This window comes from Panulirus ornatus, chromosome 21 (assembly GCF_036320965.1).
Source record: "Panulirus ornatus isolate Po-2019 chromosome 21, ASM3632096v1, whole genome shotgun sequence".
NCBI lineage: Eukaryota > Metazoa > Arthropoda > Malacostraca > Decapoda > Palinuridae > Panulirus > Panulirus ornatus.
In genome coordinates, this window is record NC_092244.1 from 7,446,256 (window position 1) to 7,467,756 (window position 21,501).

Sequence of the window (21,501 nt, forward strand, 5' to 3'; positions counted from 1 at the left end):
CATGTTTATATTTTAAGATTTATATTGTATACAGAGGCACTCATTAATACTCACATGAACACAAGAAAAATAGAAAAAAAAAAAGACTTCTCCAATGTAGATATTAAAGACTTTATCAAGGTTTTGATACAGCCATTACTCATATAGATCATAAACTTTTTAGCTAAAAGAGTTCCTCATTTGGTAGTTTATGGAAATCCTTTAAGGAGCTCAGACAAGCTTTTCTGTTGTGCCTACACCATGGACTTGACTAAAAACTTCAGTAAAGTAGATTACACTACTGTTATTTCTACATAAATCCCATGGTATGTAGACTTCCTTTGTAAATGGAGACAAAGTGTCCACATTAGAGGAGCCTTTTCCAGCATTTAGCCCCTACCCTGCTGTATGTCTTAGAGACATGAACCCCCATTAAATTGACAGAAACAGTATCATTCACCAAGCAAGACATGATGAGCATTATACACTAATCCTTCTTTGCTAGCAACATCTTGACCTATGTACTCTTTCTTAGGTAGCTCATGAGAAGCTTATCCCAGTTGGAAAATTAAAGGTGAATCATCATTAGGCACTGCTGTTTGTCATGAATACCATAAAAGCAGATTCCTTAAAAGAACATTAGACTTCCTTTAACCAGATCCTTGCTAATGATGATATTGTTAACTAGCAAGAAACTTAAGGTATCCATGGAAATTCACCAGCTTTGTTCAGTTTCCTGTATTCTCAGTAGGTCCCCGTCCCCTTCAAGTTGTCTGATCCACCAAAATACTTAGGCATCATACTGGGCAGTAAACCTTGCTGTAAAGAGCATAAAGAGCTCCTAAGCCCTAAGGGACCTTACTTTTTATAAGATTCGCTGCTATTATACAAAGAGGTTCTCATACACACTCGCACGTATGTACAGTATGTATGTATGTAATCAGTTTGTTAATTTTGGGATCTTGGATATAGCATAAAAATATAGATTAAAACTATTTAGATTACATTCAGAGTATATGGCATCATATACTACTCTTTATATGTGTTGTCAGATTTTCTTTATGGAAAGTTCACTGGAAAATAATGTATTTAATCATTTCATCTTTCCACACAGAGTCCTGGATTACGTTCAGTGATGTGGCTGGGAAGTGCTATGTCTCCTATCAGGATAATCTAGGAGGCAAGACTGTAGATGAACACATGAATGAGGGCCCACACAGGTTTTTTTTTGCAGAGGCTTATGATGCAAATGAAAGGACATTCTTTGAGCCTCCACCCAGGGCACAGATGATGGGAGGCATAGGCAAGGTATGTTTGCAATATAAAGCATGAATTAAGCAAATAACTTTGTTGTATAAATGGTTTAAAGATATTAATACTATTGAAAAGAAAACTGCCTTTTTTTAATAGTTTATTGATAATGCTTTGATAGATTTATTGGAAATGTGTCATAATTATTATATATACAAGTCAGATGCTAATGTCTCATATCCTACTTAAAGAACCTCAGGTATAACACATTATGCATTTCATGTATACTTACTTCCCTTCAGCCCATCATTTCTTGTTTTCATTTCCATTTAGTGTAAACAAATTCTTTGCAGTTACCAGCAAGTCCTAGAACATTTTTATTTGTTATTTTATACTTTTTGCTTTACCATTCCCTCTCAAAATCCAGCTCACTTAGCACTTGCCAAAAGATATACTTTTTGCTTCAAATTTTGCTGATACTCATTAAAGTAGAGAATGTCTCTCCTTGTGGCATCTTTCTCCACACCACAACATAGTATGCTTTTACCTTTCTTTTCAACATGTGACACATTGTGGTAGATATATTTTGTTCAAGCTTAAGTTTAGACCATCATCATTGCTAAACACACAGTTTTAATAGGTTGGGTACATCATATGCAGGTGATTGGTTTCTAAGTTCAGCCCGAGTTGAGTAATAGTATATTATGCCAGCCCATCAGAGATGAGTGATCATGAATTATGCTTGTCACAGGAATGAATAGAAAAAATGAACAGTTTCACCCAGATTATGCTGTAAACACTTAGGGTCTGTCTTCCATACTGTTGTCATCCATGTCTGATATGCTTAAAGATAACTTGATGTTTAAGAACTGTGCCAAGCCCATATTGTATATAGTTTAAGTTGGATAGTCTGTCTGTTTATCTGTCTGTCTATGTCTCTGATGCCTGCTCCCTCCAGGGGGGTGGCCATGGCAAAAATGTACATAACTAGTGAACTCCACTGCCATTTCTTCGCCCTTATGCCCACCTCTTAACAGGACACTAACAGAAGTGCAGCTCAAGCACATTGTTACCAGAAGCTCTGACCTAATGTTCCAACAGACTACTTCCGAACTACTATTTCTACCTAATGGTCCCACCTAATATTCCTACCTAATACTTTTCTCTACTGCTCCTTTCATTTTGCCAAAAGGCAAGGCCAATGCAAAGTGCCCAACATTAGAAAATCTAGTAATGAAGACTGAGTTGTGTAAGTTGTTAAGTATCATGCGTGACAAGGGGAGATTGTGTGTTTGGACAGAATGCTAGTAGTCTATGTGTGGTTGAGGCAGAAAAAAAAGACAGCAACCTGGGTCATAGGAATGCAACGTGACAACACTGAAATGTAGGCGTACTATGCAGCAGTCATTAACCTTCCTGATGCCTATTTAGGGTAGTACTAGATAAAAGAGTCTACTTCATGTAAATGCATTATGCACAAGAGGAATTGGCTTTATCCCAGAACTTGCACTTATAGATCTTTATGACTTGAGAATGTAAGGGGAAAGATGAAAGAGGCTTGTGCTGAAAGTGATGTTCACGGAGATTTTCCGGAATGTGAGCAGACTATTCCAGAATTCCTTTTGTCATCTGTCTCTTGTCATGGATCTGCCTGGTCCTTTTAGTACTATAAAATAAAGTTTACTGTTGTGTACTCTTGATTTATTTTGTGAGATTGTACAAATCTGTGGCTAGACCTGCTGTGTCCCTATTGGATTCTTCAGATTTATTACATTTTACAGGGAAATTCAAGCAGTATATTTATGTTGAATGATAGCCTGCTAGTATGAATAGTGCAGAATAATATAAATGTGATCTTACAAATACCATGGTTCTTTGATTGACTCATGTAGATAGTTTGTTTCCTAATTACTGTTTTTTTTTCATTTTAGGGTAAAGGTAAAGGTAAAGGAAAGGGCAAAGGGAAAGGAAAAAGTTCTGTAGATGAAACTAATGAAGAGAATGCCTTCCAAGGCTTTCAGGAATATCCACAAGTGACCCATAAGATGCAGACATTAGATGTTTTTGCTGGAGTTGGAGGTAAGAGAAAAGTCATGCATATAATATTCCACTACTAATTACATTTGATTGTGCACTCAAGTATCACAGATTTGAAGTACTTCAGAATTTCAGTATACTGTATGTGTTCGAGGAACCCACATCATTACTTGTATCGATTGCTTTTGATGTAATGTAAATCATGATATTTGATTATGTCTACAGATAAACTTATTTCACCTTTCTCGTACTCCCGCGATGTTATTACTCTCAAAAATTAACTTAAAGTATTTCTTCTTATACTCACTAAATGCTGTATTTGCTGTCACTGCCTATTGGTAGGTACCCAATACTGTATGGACAGTGTAAACTGTCAACCATCCCAACTGGTTGTTCTGACTGAGTGAAACTACATACTGTCAAGGGAAGGGGAAAGAATGCTTTGGGAATGTCTGTGGGGCTCATTCTGGTGATGGTGTGAGGGCAAAAGCAAAGAAAGAGGTGGCACTTGTGATGAAGAAGTTATGGGAATGTGTTGATAGACTTAAGAAGTTAGTTCAAGACTGGAAGTAGATTACAAGACTTGGGTGATAGTCAGTTTTTATGCATTTAGTATGAAAGTGAGTGAGGAAAGGAGGAGAGTACATTGGGAGGAGCTGAGTGAGCTCTTCTGCAAATATGAGACTAAGTTTTAGTGCTGGGAGATGTGAATTCATGAGTTGATGATTTCGCAGTTGAGAGTATAACTAGGGTATGGGGTGCCCACTGTAGTTGAAAATGGGGTAAAGCTTGTTTAGTTATGTACTAATTTTTTTTTTATTATCGTACCTAATCGCAGTTTCCCGTGTCAGCAAGGTAGTGCCAGGAAACAGACGAAGAATGGCCCATCCACTCATACATATATATATATATATATACATAAATGCCCACATATGCATATCAGTACATATAAAACTAGGAAGATGCATACATATGTAAGTGTGGGTTAGTGGGGTCTAGGGTAAAGGGCTACTTGACAGGCATGCAAAGTAGTGATGTTTGTATGTGAATTTGATGTGTGGCAGCTGGTGGGATTTCTGACCTCATACTGGTGTAGTGTGTGGCAGCTGGTGGGATTTCTGACCACATACTGATGCAGGAAGGCATGAAAAATGGCAGTAGTTTTAGAAAAAAGTGAAATTGAGTGTCCTTGGGCAAGAGGCTTTTGTGCAGAAATACCTTGAGAGATTTAGTGGAGTAGTATAAGATGAGAATAGGTATGAGGAAGGGTAGTGTTTGGTATGATAAGGAGGTTCAGTTACTTGTGAAAGATAAATGAAAAACTTTTTCCAGTTGGTAGTGCTGGTTTCTGCAAGTGGCTATCAGTCTCTGGGGCATGCTACTATTACCAGGTTGTTAAGGGTGATATGTGATAGTCTTTGCACATAATCCCACTAAAACCGCCGATATTTTCTCTTTACATTTTTCATATGATTATTCATAACACTCCTCACAAATTGATATGTATTAGTTCTATGCTAATTACAATCCTCACAAATTGATATGCATAAGTGTTCTCTACTAATCAAAGTCATCCACCAGTTCCTTGTATTTTCCATGGGGTCTTTGTGTATATATGATCTCTGGTTGACAGCTTTGCCCTTCCATTGGTGGTTGTAGGGGTACATAGGAGAGCAGAATGCTTCTCACCGTCTAGAACTTTCAGGATAGTGAGAGTCTTGTACTGAATAGAAAGAATGGGAGTGATTCCTTATATGGGAGAAGTGGTAGAGTTACCCTCTGCCAGTGGCCTGTTAAGGGTGAGGCAGTAAAGGCTAAGAAGTAGCAATGGAGTTCACCACTTATGCAGAGTATTTTTACCATAACCACCCATTTAACAGAGTTCCTGGAGGGAAGTACCATCAGAGATGTAGGTAGTGTTATCCTGTGAATGGGCTGAGCTTTGGTATTTGAGGTAGTCTCAGTAAATGGTGTAGGGGTCTTTGGGGCTTGGCTTTGGATGGTACCCTGTGGTTTTGGTACATTGTACAAGGTAGCTACAGACTGGATGTGTGCAAATGAGCCACTGCTTGTTTATTCCTGATGCTACCTCACTCGGATGGGAATGAAGGCCAACTAAAACAAATTAGGAAAACAGTGTAAGAAAATGCCAGATTTAAGAGTAACATTAAAGATTTAAGGGACATGGAGAATTCTAGAACCCATAGCTAACCACTTTAGTATGAATTTGTTGGAAAAGAAATCCTCTGTAACAGAGGCAATAAAAGTAAGACTGAGAGTTTCACCTCTGTTCCCAACATAAGTAGGGATAGCCAGCTGATTTACTAATTATGTTGTGAACATATTTTACTGATTTTATTATATTTGATTGCCATTTCCGACACTAGTGAGGTAGTGCCAGGAAACAGACGAAGAAAGATACATCCAGCTCTCTGACACGTACATACACATATATATGCACATAACACTGAAGCGGGATGTAGCGATGCTGTTTCCTGTGGGGTGGGGGTGGCTCCGGGAATGGATCAAAGGCATACATATACACACATACACATACATATGAACATATTTATACTTGCTCACCCGTATTCATTACCCAGCTCCACCTTACCCTACAAGAAACAGCATTGCCACCCCCTGCAACAGCAAGGTAGTGCCAGGAAACAAAGGGAGAAATATATACATTTATGAATATAGGATGAAGGCAAGTAAGTATGAACATGTACATGTGTATGTATGTATATGTTGATACGTATATGTATGTATATGTGCGTATATGGGCATTTATGTATATATAAATGTATATAAGTGGATGGGCCATTCTTTGTTTCCTGGATCTACCTCGCTGACGTAGGAAACTGCGATTAAGTATAATAATAAAAGAAATGAATGTAGGCAGTGATTAAAGCTGGTTGGTTAGAATATCTTGCAATTAAAGTTTTACCTTTGAATATTTTTATTTTCAGGTCTTTCAAATGGTTTTCATCAAGCAGGTATAGCTGAGGCAAAATGGGCAATTGAGGTATTTGAGCCAGCTGCCCAGGCCTACAGATTGAACAACCCGGGTGCAACTGTGTTCACTGATGATTGTAATCTTCTGCTCAAGATGGTCATGGAAGTAAGAAATTTAACGCCTTTTACTGATATATATTGTATTTAAGGCAGTATTCCTTGTTCCACACATGATAAAAGTCTTGATCACATATATTTCTTTTTGCCACATATAAATTTTCTGTGCATTAGAAATTCTGGAACCCCTTTGTCCTACAGAGAATGGCCTTATTTGCTCACATCCACTCCATAGCTTTCATGTATAAAGCACAAAAGCCAGAGCCCCTAATGTACATTTTATGTTTCCTTTCACTGCTTTCTCAACAAAATTATGTGATATTGTTTATTAAATGTCTTTTCAATCCTTTCGTATTCCTTCCAGTACCTGCTATGAGGCTTTGCCTATAGGCATGGCTGATGCATAGCACTCAATGCATATCCAACTTCTTTTGCATTACTTTTGTCATTATTTACCATACACATTGCATAATTGTCAGTTGTATAATTTTCTGGAACAATTATTGGTGATTTGTTCAATCATCTTTCATAGGTTTTATTTACCCATTTGTAAAGTATGGGGAAAGACTTGTGTGCTTCATCAAGCCCTATTACCTAAATTAATTGGGCCATCTGGTTGCTTTTTAAACTTTTGTAATTCCAGCATTCACTGTTTCTGTAGTTAGATTAGGCCAGCCATGTACTACCCTTCCTTACAGTAATTCAGCACTTGTTTACAGCCATTCTGACCATGTTTTTGCATAGTTTATTACTATGACTTTGGTTACTCTGGTACTGCATCTCTGGGAGAGAAATGTTCACTTTCTTTGTCAGTTACCTGAATAAAAAGCTTTAAGGCTGTTACTAGGGTATTCATCTTTCTTGTCTTTTCCATGGTGGATAACTCTACATCCCCCCACTCTCAATGTAGCTCAGCACTCTTAATTCAGGTACTTTCTTGCACTTCACTGGATTCTTTTATTTGGGTGTTTTTGTTTCTTTAGATGTTTTCTCTTAATTCTAATTCTTGATTCTAAAAAAATTTCTTATTGTAGGACTGTCTTAAACATCATTTAATGTATTCTTTTGGGACATAATTAAGTCTTAGAATGCTCTGTGCAAGAACAAAACAATTTAAGCGCAAGTGTTGTGGAAAAGGATTTATATTATGAATCAAGTTTTGCTATACAGAAGCTTGATTTTTCACATAAATTAGTAATGACTAGCATATTATAACACTGTTGTTTTGCACAGGGTGAAAATATGAACAAAAAAGGGCAACGTCTACCTCAGAAGGGTGATGTAGAGATGCTTTGTGGTGGTCCTCCATGCCAGGGATTCTCAGGAATGAACAGGTTCAATACACGCCAGTATTCTCAATTTAAGGTTTGTGGAAGTTTTTGACTATGTTATTTTGACCCATACAGTACTTGGTTTTTTAGATTTGATAATTCAACATTTCATAGTACAGATATTATGATCTGGATTAATGAATATTCATTTCATTACAGAACTCTCTTGTAGCTTCTTACCTTTCATATTGTGATTACTACCGTCCACGATACTTCCTGCTTGAAAATGTGCGAAACTTTACTTCTTACAAATGTAGCATGGTTCTGAAACTAACTATGCGAGTTTTAGTGAAGATGGGATACCAGTGTTCATTTGGAGTTCTTCAAGCTGGGAACTTTGGTGTAGCACAGACACGTAGAAGGTATGGCCAACTTGTTGAATTACTTAGTATTTTTTTTTTTTTTCTTTATACTTGATTGCCATTTCCTGCATTAGTGAGACAGCACCAGAAAACAGACAGAGAAAGATCCATCCACTCACATACATATACTTGCTCACCTGTATCCATTCCCGGCGCCACCTCTCGCCCCACGGGAAACAGCATCGCCATCCCTTGTGTCAATGAGGTATCACCAGGAAACATACAAAGAAAGGCCACATCCGCTCACAACCATTCTTGAGGTGTCATATGTAATGCACTAAAACCACAGCTCCATATCCACATCCAGGACCCACAGACCTTTCCATGGTTTGCCCCAGATGTTTCATATATCCTGGTTCAATCCATTGACGGCACATTGACCCCAGTATACTACATCGTTATAATTCACTTTGTTACTTAGTACAGATGTTAAAGACCTTCTGACATATGGCACTGATATGATAACATTCCTGATGTAGTGGATATTTTGTCAAAGTTATTGAAATGAAGAGAGTAAATGCAACATTATTTCTGTATTTAAGCTGCTTTTACAAGTATGATAAAGTTACTCCTCTCTTTTTTGAAGTGGTGGTGACATGACTGATTTCACTGATGATAATTCAAACTGTTGCACAATTCAGTGTTTCATGTTTCTTATTGGTTTAGGAATGTCATGTTGTGCTATGAATGTAAGATACACACTAGTTGTATGGAATTTACAAATAGATAAAAACACATCAAGAATGCTGAGGTAGAGAATTTTCAATGAGATTAGGGGCTTGTGGGTTAAATTGGTCACTTTGTCAACTTAAAGTGAAGATTATTTCCACAACTGTTTCTTGTATTATTATTATTATAATGATTATTATTATTATTATTATTATTATTATTATTATTATTATTATTATTATTATTATTATTATTATTATGTGAGAAACTGCAGAAGCTGGTGACTGAGTTTGGTAAAAAGTGTGAAAGAAGAAAGTTGAGTAAATGTGAATAAGAGCAAGGTTATTAGGTACAGTAGGGTTGAGGGTCAAGTCAATTGGGAGGTAAGTTTGAATGGAGAAAAACTGGAGGAAGTAAAGTGTTTTAGATATCTGGGAGGGGATCTGGCAGCGGATGGAACCATGGAAGCGGAAGTGGATCATAGGGTGGGGGAGGTGGCGAAAATTCTGGGAGCCTTGAAGAATGTGTGGAAGTCGAGATCATTATCTCGGAAAGCAAAAATGGGTATTTTTGAAGGAATAGTGGTTCCAGCAATGTTGTATGGTTGCGAGGCGTGGGCTATGGATAGAATTGTGCGCAGGAGGATGGATGTGCTGGAAATGAGATGTTTGAGGACAATGTGTGGTGTGAGGTGGTTTGATCGAGTAAGTAACGTAAGGGTAAGAGAGATGTGTGGAAATAAAAAGAGCGTGGTTGAGAGAGCAGAAGAGGGTGTTTTGAAATGGTTTGGGCACATGGAGAGAATGAGTGAGGAAAGATTGACCAAGAGGATATATGTGTCGGAGGTGGAGGGAACGAGGAGAAGTGGGAGACCAAATTGGAGGTGGAAAGATGGAGTGAAAAAGATTTTGTGTGATCGGGGCCTGAACATGCAGGAGGGTGAAAGGAGGGCAAGGAATAGAGTGAATTGGATCGATGTGGTATACCAGGGTTGATGTGCTTTCAGTGGATTGAATCAGGGCATGTGAAGCGTCTGGGGTAAACCATGGAAAGCTGTGTAGGTATGTATATTTGCGTGTGTGGACATATGTATATACATGTGTATGGGGGTGGGTTGGGCCATTTCTTTCGTCTGTTTCCTTGCACTACCTCGCAAACGCGGGAGACAGCGACAAAAAAAAAAATATTATTATTATTATTATTATTATTATTGTTGTTATTATTATACATGACAGCTAGAAACTGAGTGTGAATGAATATGGCCTTCATTGTCTTTTCCTAGCGCTACCTCGTATACGCGCGAGGGGAGGGGACTGTCATTTCATGTGTGGCGTGGTGGGGACGGGAATGAATGATGGCAGCAAGTATGAATTATGTACATGTGTATATATGTATATGTCGGTGTATGTATATATATATGTGTGTATATGTTGAAATGTCTAGGTATGTATATATACATGTATATGTGGGTGGGTTGGGCCATTCTTTCGTCTGTTTCCTTGTGCTACCTCGCTAACGTGGGAGACAGCGACAAAGTATAATAAAATAAATAAATATTAATATAATTATTATTTTCCATACTTGATTGCCATTTCCAGGAATATACGAAGAAAGGCCACATCTGCTCAGATCCATTCCCTATCTGTCATTTGTCATGCACCAGACCCACAGCTCCCTGTCCACAACCAAGCCCCATTCACCTTTCCATGGTTTACCCTAGACACTTCATATACCCTGGCTTAGTCCATCAGTATGGCAACCCCAGTATACCACGTCATTCCAGTTCATTCTCACCCATGCACCCCTTTCACCCTTCAGCATGTTCAGACCTTGATTGCTCAAAATCTTTTTCACTCCACCCTTTAGGTCTCCCCATTCACCTTGTTCCCTGCACTTCTAACACATATCACCTTTTTCAGCCTTTCCTCTCATTCTATCCTTATGTCCAGACTGTTTCAGCAAACCCCTCTTCTGCTGTCTTATTACCTTACCTCTCTCTTACCTTTTCATTACATTCTCAATCAAACCACCTCACACTACATCCTCAAACATTTCATTTCCAACACATCCACCCTCCACACAGCCTTATCTGTAGCCCATGCCATACATCCATATAATATTATTGGGACTACTATTCCTTCATATATAATGTACGCATTTTTGCCCTCCCGAATAATGTTCTCTCTACACGTTCTTCAGTTCTCCCAGAACCTTTGTCCCCCTTCCCCACAATTACTATTGTATTATGTTAATTCTACATTTACTTAATACTTGGAGTATTTTACTTTGCAGAGCTATCATTTTGGCTGCTGCTCCAGGGGAAAAGCTGCCCTATTATCCTGAACCCACCCATACGTTTTCCCGTAGAGCATGCAATCACTCAGTTGTGGTCGATAATAAGAAGGTAAGAATATCTCTTTCTGTCTCTTTAACTGTGAATCATTTAGCCTTATGCTGGTAAAATATAGACTTACATGGGGGAACAACATGATAGATTTTTTTTCTACAAAAAGTTCTTGGTTTGTATTAAGGAATATGTGGAAAAAGAGATGGGCAAAAATGTATGTTTGACATTTTGGTAGGCTCAGTGGTGCTCCTGACTATAACTTGAATAGAACATTAGGGGTTGGATGTGTTGGAAAATAAATGCTTAAGATCATTAAGTGGTATGAGGGGCACTGATCATGAGAGGAATATATCCCATATTTATTTTGAAGTCTCTACTTACAACATTTTTTAAGTTTGAGTATATTGTATTTGTGTAGTTAATACCCCTATTAAGGATCTATGTAACTGTAGCTGGTGTGTCTTACAGTATATTACCAACAGTCGGTGGATGGAATCAGCTCCTTTACGCACAATAACAGTTAGAGACACAATGTCAGACCTACCAGAGATACGTAATGGACACCGGAAAGAAGAGATGAGCTATGGCACTGAACCCGAGTCTCATTTCCAACGTTTGGTTAGTTATGATTATTATGTTATTTGTTCTAAAAGTAAGGTACAGTTGGAAGTTGTACGGAAGGGCAGTTACAGTAGGTTTTTGTATATTTAGATAATAGTGAAAAAATTTTTTTATGTATAATTTTGTATATTAACATATGGTTAGATAATTTTTTCTGTTGCCCATGCAAAACTTATAATGGAAATCCTGTTTAATAGGTGTTATGAATATATGGTGTGGTAGGAAAGCTATTAGAATCAGTAAGAACTTTTTATGAAGAGTAAAAATGTGCATGAGTAAGAAGAGTGTTTCTAGGTGAATGTAAGTCTGTGACAGGGGTGTATGATGGCTATTTGTTCTGTGTATAGATGGATTCCTTTTTTAATTCAACCCATTCCTCTCTAATTGATCTCCCCTTTTCTTAATCCTCTCCACACTTGACAAACATTTTTTGTCACCCCCTCCCATTTATCCTCTTCATATGTCCAATGTGTTTGTTTACACCCTCATCAGCTGTCACATACAGTGCACCAAAACCACAGCTCTCTATCCACAACCAGGCCCCATAAACCTTTTTATAGTTTACATAGATGCTCTACATACCCTGGTGCGGTGGGGACATCACACCCCTGCCACTTGCTCTCTACCTACTCGTGCACATGCCTTACATCCTTGGTAAAAACTTTTCACTGCTTCTAGTAGCTAACCTCCCACACCATATACTCTTAAGACTTTCCACAAAGCATCTCTATCAACCCTATGATATGCCTTCTCCAGATCCATAAATGCTTCATACAAATCCATCTGTTTTTCTAAGTATTTCTCACACACATTCTTCAGTGCAAACACCTGATCCACACATCCTCTACCACTTCTGAAACCACTCTGCTTTTCCCCAATTCCTAGGAATACTCAACAAACTTATATCTATGTTGAGTAATCCTGGGAAAGTGTATGTATATACTTGGGATTTTCTCAAAGGCTTAGTCATCTGTTTTGTTGCTACCTCACTTATGTTAGTAATAGGTTATTTTTTTTTTATACTTTGTCGGTCTCCCGTGTTAGAGAGCTAGCGCAAGGAAACATACAAAAGGATGGCCCAACCCACCCACATACACATGTATATACATAAACCCCCACACATATACATTTCAACTTATACATACATATGCAGACATTTACATATATACACATGTACATACATATACATGCTGCCTTCATCCATTCCCACCACACATGAAATGGCACCCCCTTCCCCCCTGTGTGTGTGTGAGGTAGCGCTAGGAAAAGACAACAAAGGCCACATTTGTTCACACTTGGTCGATAGCCGTCATGTGTAATGCACCAAAACCACAGCTCCCTTTCCACATCCAGGCCCCACATCATATGACACTTCAACCCTGGTATACCACATTGTTCCAATTCACTCTATTCCTTGCACGCCTTTCACCCTCCTGTATGTTCAGGCCCTGATCGCTGAAAATCTTTTTCACTCTGTCCTTCCACCTCCAATTTGGTCTCCCACTTCCCTCATTCCCTCCATCTCTGACACATATATCCTCTTTGTCAATCTTTCCTAACTCATTCTGTCCATGTGACCAAATCATTTCAATACACCCACTTATGCTCTCTCAGCCACTCTCTTTTATTACAACACATCTCTCTTACCCTTTCATTACTTACTTGATCAAACCACCTCACACCGCATATTGTCCTCAAACATCTCATTTCCAACACATCCACCTCGTACATAAATATATATACTTATTACTATTATGATTATGTTGTTATTGCTTCTCCCACCTTAGACCTGGATCCTTTGGGAATTGAGACATACTAGTCTGTAACTATAGTTATCCTAAAGCCAAAACAGAGCTTAAAGAGCATAGAGGATTATTTGTTAGAAGTTACCAAATCCCTTTCTTTGCATTTTTGAAGATACGTGGGACCCAACATCAACCGATTCTTAGGGATCACATCTGCAAAGAAATGGCTCCATTGGTTGAAGCAAGAATGCGACACATCCCCACTGCTCCTGGATCAGATTGGCGTGACCTTCCTAACCTTGTTGTGCGTCTCTCAGATGGGAAAGAAACGAAAAAGTTGTGAGTAATTACTTTAGAATGTTTCTTAGATGAGGCCTTAGTTTTTAGTTACCTGATTTTCAAAAAATCAGCAGTTCTATATATCTTTGTGTTGGATGCAGTAAAATCACTTAGATTTTTGGGAGTAGTATCTGGCTTAATATTATAACACTGTAGAACTAGATAATCCATTTGATTATCTAAAATCATGATAATTGCACACTTGATAAGTAATAAAGAATTAGAGATATAGCAACCTAAGTTTTTTAGGAAAAAAAGTTCAGTTAAGCACATCTTAAGAGGGTTACGTTTCAATCTTCCTCTTGTTTCTGGAATATCATTTAAAGATCAATGGATGACAGGTTAATCCAAGGTGCACGGTTTTCCTCATTTGTGAGGTAGTGCCAGGAACGGACAAAGAAAGGCCACATTCACTCACATCCATTCTGTTGCTCTCATGTGTATTGCACCCTAATCACAACCCCCTATCCACAGCTAGGCCCCAAAGACCTTTCCATAGTTTTCCCCAGGCACTTCCATCCATGAACAGCATGTCAACCCCTATATACCAAATCATCCCAATTCACTCTATCTCATGCATGCCATTCTACTGCATGTTCAGGCCCCAACCACTCAAAATCTACCATTTCATCTCCCTTCTTGTTCCCTCTCCTTCTGACACATATATCTTCTTTCTCAATCTCTCCTTACTCATTTCCTCTGTGTCTAAACCATTTCAGCACACCCTCTTCTGCTCTGTCAACCACACTCTTCTTTTCACACCTCCCTCTTACTCTTCCATTATTTGTCCGATCAGACACTTTATTTCCAACACATACATTCTCCTCTGCACATCATCATCTATAGCCTGCGCCTCACATCCATACGACATTTCCATTTTCACCCTCCTCTCTTTCTATACATTCCTTGATGCTCTTAGAATCTTTGCCCCCACACTCAGTGACTCAAATTGTAGAGGATGAATGAGCACTATGTCCTAGCCCTGCCTTTTGGCAAAATGGTAGGAGCTATAGATAGAGGTGGTTGGTAGGAACATTTAGGGAGGAGCATTAGGTAGAGGTAGTCACTAGTTGCAAACAAGCAGCACTGGAGTTCACTAGTTATAGAGATTGTTTCTGTGCCCACCCTCTCTAAGGAAGTTCCAGGTGGGAACACGCATCAGAGATATAGAGAGAGTAGAATAGATAGAAGAAAGGGAAATGTAGCCATGTTTTTCATTGGAGGTATTGCATGGACCATCATGGAAAGAGGGAAATAAATACTTTTTGCCAGTGATATTAATGTGGTTTGAATGTGTGTACATTTATATACGTCTTAAAAGGAAAATGTTGACCTTTTCAGGCAGTATACTCATCCTGACAAAAAGCAAGGACGGTCTTCTACTGGAGCTTTGCGAGGAGTTTGTTCCTGTGCCACAGGCAAATCATGTGAACCAATGGACAAACAGTTCAACACACTTATCCCTTGGTGTTTACCTCATACTGGTAACCGTCACAATCACTGGGCAGGACTATATGGCCGGCTTGAATGGGATGGATTCTTTTCTACAACAGTCACGAACCCTGAACCCATGGGAAAACAGGCAAGTTTTTTTTTTTTTTTTTTTTGCTTTACTCTACCTGTTGGTATATTAGTGACGTGCAAAAAATGGTGTTACAGGACTCTGCCTGCTTGAGGTTACACAGCAAGTGAAAAGTCACCTTTGGTGAGGTATCATCAAGATGACAGTCTTGTCAAAGAACTCACTCCAAAGGAAATCTGCTTATATATCTCCTGCTTATTGTAGAAGGCAACTAAGAAGGACGGGAAATGAGGGCTGGAAAGCCCCCTTCTTGTATTTTAATTGTTAAAGGATGGACTGAACCAGGGCATTAGAAGCATCTGGGAAAGATCTGTGGGGCCTGGATGTGGATAGAGTTGTGGTTTCTTGTCACAAATAATGCATCTCACAGAACTCTATTCTTTGCAACACTAGATTTTTCTGGGGTGAGCACTTTGTACTAGCCCTGCCTTTTGGCATATTGATAGAATCAATAGATAGTAGTGGATAGGAATGTTAGTCAGGAGCTATAGGTAGAAGTAGTAGGTACGGTAGTTGGTAGGCAGCCAACAACCAGGGAGATATTATCAGTACTACCCACCTGGGTATCAGGAGGGTTATTGACAGCTGCTTAGTGAGTCAGCACTTCAGCGGTGGTCGTTTCTTTCCTATGATGCAGGTAGCTGTCTTTTTCACCCATGTGTGGAGTACTGGCATTCTGTCCTCTAACATAGTCTTTCCTTGTCATATGTAATACATGACAAAACTCACAGCAAAATGGTAGGAGCAGTAGATGGAAGTAGTAGGTAGGAACATTTATGCTGGAGCATTTGGTAGAAACTCTAGGTAGAAGTAGTCTGCAGAAACATTAGGTAGGAGCCTCTCTCCCAGTAGTTTGTTAAGGGTGAGGTACTAAAGGCTAAGAAATGGAATTGCTACGGCTACCCCCTTGAGGGAGATCCATTTGGAAAAGGCATCAGAGATACAGATAGCAGGTAGGAGCATTAGGTTAAAATAAATTGTAACATCAGGTGGAAGTTGTTGGGAGAAACATTAGGTAGGTGCCTCTAAAAAAAACTGTGTTAGAGTTGCCTTTTGCCAGTGGCATTGGAGTTCAACAGTTGTGGAGACTCTTGGTGTGGTCATTCCCTTGAGTGAGAACCCAAAGGGAATGGGCATCAAATATATAGACAGATAGTGACTTGTATCATTTCTTGCTTGCATGCCTCCCATCCTAAAAGTACATTTTTTCTAGCTAAGTTTCTGTTCAGGTAAAATTTTCAGTGGTACATATGTTTTAGAAAATACATCTTGGAATTGAAAGTTGATGAGCACATAATAATTAAAGACATGTTTTCAGGGCCGTGTACTACATCCAGAGCAAATGCGTGTAGTAAGTGTAAGGGAGTGTGCTCGGTCCCAAGGTTTTCCAGATACTTACCGATTCTATGGATCCATCTTGGACAAACACAGACAGGTATGCCACAGATAGGCTTTTTGTTTTTGACAAGTTCATCCTTTCCAAATAAATATATTCTTTAAGACAACAATTTGTGGAGAGCTCAACCAGTCTGTGAACTTCATTTTTTTTATAAAGATTGTATGTGTCGTTTCAATTTTTCCTGGTGTTGGCTGCATGGAAAGTGCTTGACTAGCCTTTTCTTTTTTTCAGGTTGGAAATGCGGTGCCTCCACCAATGGCACGTGCAGTTGGATTGGAGATCAGAAAATGTTTAAAAGGAACATAATTGAAATTGTAGTGAAAATGGTATATATATAAACGTTGAATGCGTTTATGAAGTGGTGAACAAAGTTCTTATTTTTCATAAATTTGGTACTTGAAAAATGCATGAATATTTACCAAATAGTGTACATTGTACTTCTTAAATGTTTTATTCAATTATATATACTTTTAAGGAATATATATATATATATATATATATATATATATATATATATATATATATATATATAAATTTCATACATGTTCATCATTTCCCCATATCATGGGATAGGGGAGAAGGAACACTGACAAAATTCCTGCATGTCTTATTAGGTGATATGAAGGACAAGAACTGGAAATCATCTTGTGTAGTAATTTTCCATAAGAGGGACTGAGCAAGAAGCCAAGGAAGGATTTTTTTTCCTTATGTGACTGTCATCCGTTCTTAACCTTGCTTCTCATATGGGAAATGACATGTATGAATATATATATATATTTTATGTCAGTACGTGCCTTTTTGTTTCATTAATCATATATGTATATATACTGTATAAATTTGTGTGTATGGGAAATGGTAGGCATGTATGAATATATTTTATATCAAATAAAGTATCTGCACCTTTAATGTCATGTTATATATATATATATATATATATATATATAGTGTGATTATCTATAATAACTGAGAAGGAATTTTTACACTTGTGGGTGCCACATCCCTTGAACATTCTTTGCCAACACTGTATATGATCTTTAATAATAATATATATATATATACTTTCAGTAGCCCCAGTGTATATATTTTAATTATAGAATGGCCCAACCCACCCACATACAAATGTATAAACATAAATAGACATATACATATGTACATACTCATACTTGCTGCCCCCCTCCCCCTGTATATTGATTGCCATTTCCTGCATCATCAAGGTAGTGCCAGGAAACAAACAACAACCCATCCACTTATACACACATATATGTAGATGTAAACACACATTCATGCTTGCCTTCAACCATTCCCGGCACCACCCTGCCCCACAGGAAACAGCATTGCCACCCCCTGCATCAGCAAGGTAGCAACAGGAAAAGACAAAAATGGCTATGTTAGTTCATACTCATTCTCTAGATGTAATGTGTAATGCACTGAAACCACATCCAAATCCAGGCTCCACAGACCTTTCCATGGTTTACCCCAGATGTTTCACATGCCCTGGTTCAGCTAATTGATAGTATGTCAACCCTGGTAAACCACATTGTTCCAATTCACTTTATTCCGTGCACGCCTCTCACCCTCTTGTGTGTTCAGGCCCTAATTGCTCAAAATCTTTTTCACTCCATCCTTCCATATATATATATATTTTTCTTTCATACTATTCGCCATTTCCCGCGTTAGCAAGGTAACGTTAAGAACAGAGGACTGGGCCTTTGAGGGAATATCCTCATCTGGCCCCCTTCTCTGTTCCTTCTTTGAAAAAAAAAAAAAAAAAAAAAAAAAAAAAAAAAAAAAGAGGATTTCCAGCCCCCCCCCCCCCCCCCCCCCCCTCTCTCTCTCTCTTCCCTTTTAGTCGCCTTCTACGACATGCAGGGAATATGTGGGAAGTATTCTTTCTCCCCTATCCCCAGGGATAGCTGTTCCCATATATAATATATATATATTTTTTTTTTCATACTATTCGCCATTTCCCGCATTAGCGAGGTAGCGTTAAGAACAGAGGACTGGGCCTTTGAGGGAATATCCTCATATGGCCCCCTTCTCTGTTCCATCTTTTGGAAAATTTAAAAAAAAATGAGAGGGGAGGATTTCCAGCCCCCCGCTGGAAATATGTATATGGGAGAGGATCACAATTTTGCGCATGATCAACATATTCCTGTGAGTCCATGGGGAAAATTAAACAAGATAAGTTTCATCTTCCCCATGTGTGTGTGTGGTAATAAAAAAGAGCGTGGTTGAGAGAGCAAAAGGGTGTATTGAAATGGTTTGGTCACATGGAGAGAATAAGAGAGGAAAGATTGACAAAGAGAATATATGTGTCAGAGGTGGAGGGAACGAGAAGTGGGGGACCAAATTGGAGGTGGAAGGATGGAGTGAAAAAGATTTAGAGCAATCAGGGCTTGAACATACAAGAGGGTGAAAGGCATGCAAGGAATAGAGTGAATTGGAACGATGTGGTATACTGGGGTCGACATGCTGTGAAGCATCTGGGGTAAACCATGAAAAGTTTTGTGGGGCCTGGATGTGGAAAGGGAGCTGTGGTTTTGATGCATTACACATGACAGCTAGAGACTGAGTGTGAATTGTCATTTCATGTGTGGTGGGGTGGCGGCAGGAAAGGATGAAGGCAGCATGTATGAATATGTACATGTGTCTGTATGGATAGGTATGTACATGTGGGTGTGTATATGTGTGTGTGGGCATGTATGTATATACATATGTATGTGGGTGGGTTGCACCATTCTTTTGTCTGTTTCCTTGCGCTACCTCGCTAACGCAGGAGACAGCGTCAAAGTATATTAAATATAAAATATATATATATATATCTTATTATACTTAATTGCCGTCTCTCACGTTAGCGAGGTGGCGCAAGGAAACAGATATATGAATGGCGCAACCCACCCACATATACATGTAAATACATAAATGCCCATATACATAACCTATACATTTCAACGTATACATACACAGACACATACATATATACACATGTACATATTCATACATGCTGCCTTCATCCATTTCTGCCGTCACCCCACCACATATGAAATAGCTTTTTGTGTTCTTTCCAATGGGGTGGGGTGGCGTCAGATGTGGATGAAGGCAAGCAAGGATGAATATGAAAATGTGTGTATGTATGTGTGAGTGGATGTGTTTTTCTTGCATGGCAAGTGCAATCTAGTATTACTACAAAAACTAATGAAACAATGCTCCTGATAAAGTCCCCAATAAATGCCTGTAAAATAAAGGTACATGTGATTCATTCACTATTACAGTTCTACACTTCATACATGTTTCATAATACATTACAAATCTTCTGAACATCTTCAATGATTCAAGACTTTTTAATTATTCTGAATTATGGAAGATTCTTTGTCTTTAGTAGCTGTTCAAGATATTACAAAGAACCTGATAAAAGATGAAAGAAACAGAACATATGATTCCATACAACAAATACTACTGATTGTTATTCTAAAATTCACCATCCAAGTTGACAATCTGAGCAGAATGAATCATAAATTACAATATCTGGTTATGAATCTTTTCACATGCTACTTTATCAAATGTTTACATAAAATTTTCATTCTCTGCTCAAGCTGTAACACTTAACTTTTACCAGTGTATTTGCATTCAATTTTTCCATATACAAGTGCACTCAAGATAGAATACACAGTGTGGAAAAAGTCAATGCTTTATGCAATGAATATAATACATTTTTTTCTAAAAATATGTTCAATATCACTGATATTACATAGTAGAATATCATTTACTTGTAAATTTTGTGCATATGACTGATTTACAGGAATGTACATACAGTATTTATAGGGGACTTTAAGAGAATTAGAATAATAGAGCCACAGTCACATTAGAGTTTTCCATGCTTTAAATCCATGACAGCATTTCATCTACAGGCAATGAATCAACAGTATGATAAGCACATTGGTAAAAGAAGTATAGGCTAGGTGCCCAGCTCACACATCTAGTTTGAGTTCAGTTGGAGAGCAGGATGGCTTCACCGTATCTTTACATGGCAGTATTAACTGCTTTGGTGAGATGTGTGGTCCAGTTAAAGAAAACTAAGACAAGAAACAAATGATTGTGAGTACATGTATATCCTGGTTGGTATGAAGACTAGATAAAATTTTTTTACAATTATTTGGTACAAGAGCTTCAACTGGAAGACACCCAGTAATTCTACAATTTTCAGAGCATGACAAGGGCAAAGTTTCAAAAATTACTGCTGACAGTAACAACACTCATTTCCAAGGATGGTACATAGTGCCCAAGTGGTTTGTTTTCAAAAGAGACGAAAGTACTCAATGCTATGATGGATTTATCGTGGATAGAAACTCTTGTGTGACCGTGGCTCAACACTACTAAAACAGTTTCAGAAAATGTACCAAAACTATATTGGCATAATTAGAACCTTTATATAATGATATCACATACTGTAAATATTTAAAGTTACAACTGTGTGCACTGACCATGAATAAGCAAACAGTATACAGATTATTGCCTCTATACAGTTGAGAATTCTACTGAAAATGAATGATCCTCTAAAACACCTCTCTCTATAGTTGGAACTTAATGACTGTCCACAACTCATTCTTCTAAAGAAGACAAGAACAAATTCCAAGTGATACCTTACAAGATCTATCATGAAGGCAATACTCACCTCCCAAGTTAAAGAAATATAAATTTGTTTTATTCCACAGAAACTGTGCAAATCTTTATCTATGGAGAACTCTCAAAGATGGAAAGTTGTAAATCAGT

The 21,501-nt window shown here is 38.2% G+C and overlaps 1 protein-coding gene across 3 annotated transcripts in view; it reads left to right on the forward strand.

The window, feature by feature from the left end:
- Positions 1–17,785, forward strand: part of LOC139756333 (DNA (cytosine-5)-methyltransferase PliMCI-like) — a 40,034-nt gene extending 22,249 nt beyond the window's left edge. For all 3 annotated transcript variants that reach the window (XM_071675682.1, XM_071675684.1, XM_071675683.1), the window contains exons 14-24: positions 1,094–1,287; positions 3,162–3,309; positions 6,234–6,385; positions 7,570–7,701; positions 7,827–8,029; positions 10,991–11,102; positions 11,514–11,663; positions 13,584–13,750; positions 15,092–15,332; positions 16,651–16,767; positions 16,963–17,785. In XM_071675682.1, the coding sequence (XP_071531783.1) occupies positions 1,094–1,287; positions 3,162–3,309; positions 6,234–6,385; positions 7,570–7,701; positions 7,827–8,029; positions 10,991–11,102; positions 11,514–11,663; positions 13,584–13,750; positions 15,092–15,332; positions 16,651–16,767; positions 16,963–17,037 (1,691 nt within the window). In that variant the 3' untranslated portion in view covers positions 17,038–17,785. The remainder of the gene's footprint in view (positions 1–1,093; positions 1,288–3,161; positions 3,310–6,233; positions 6,386–7,569; positions 7,702–7,826; positions 8,030–10,990; positions 11,103–11,513; positions 11,664–13,583; positions 13,751–15,091; positions 15,333–16,650; positions 16,768–16,962) is intronic.
- The last annotated feature ends 3,716 nt before the right edge of the window (positions 17,786–21,501 follow it).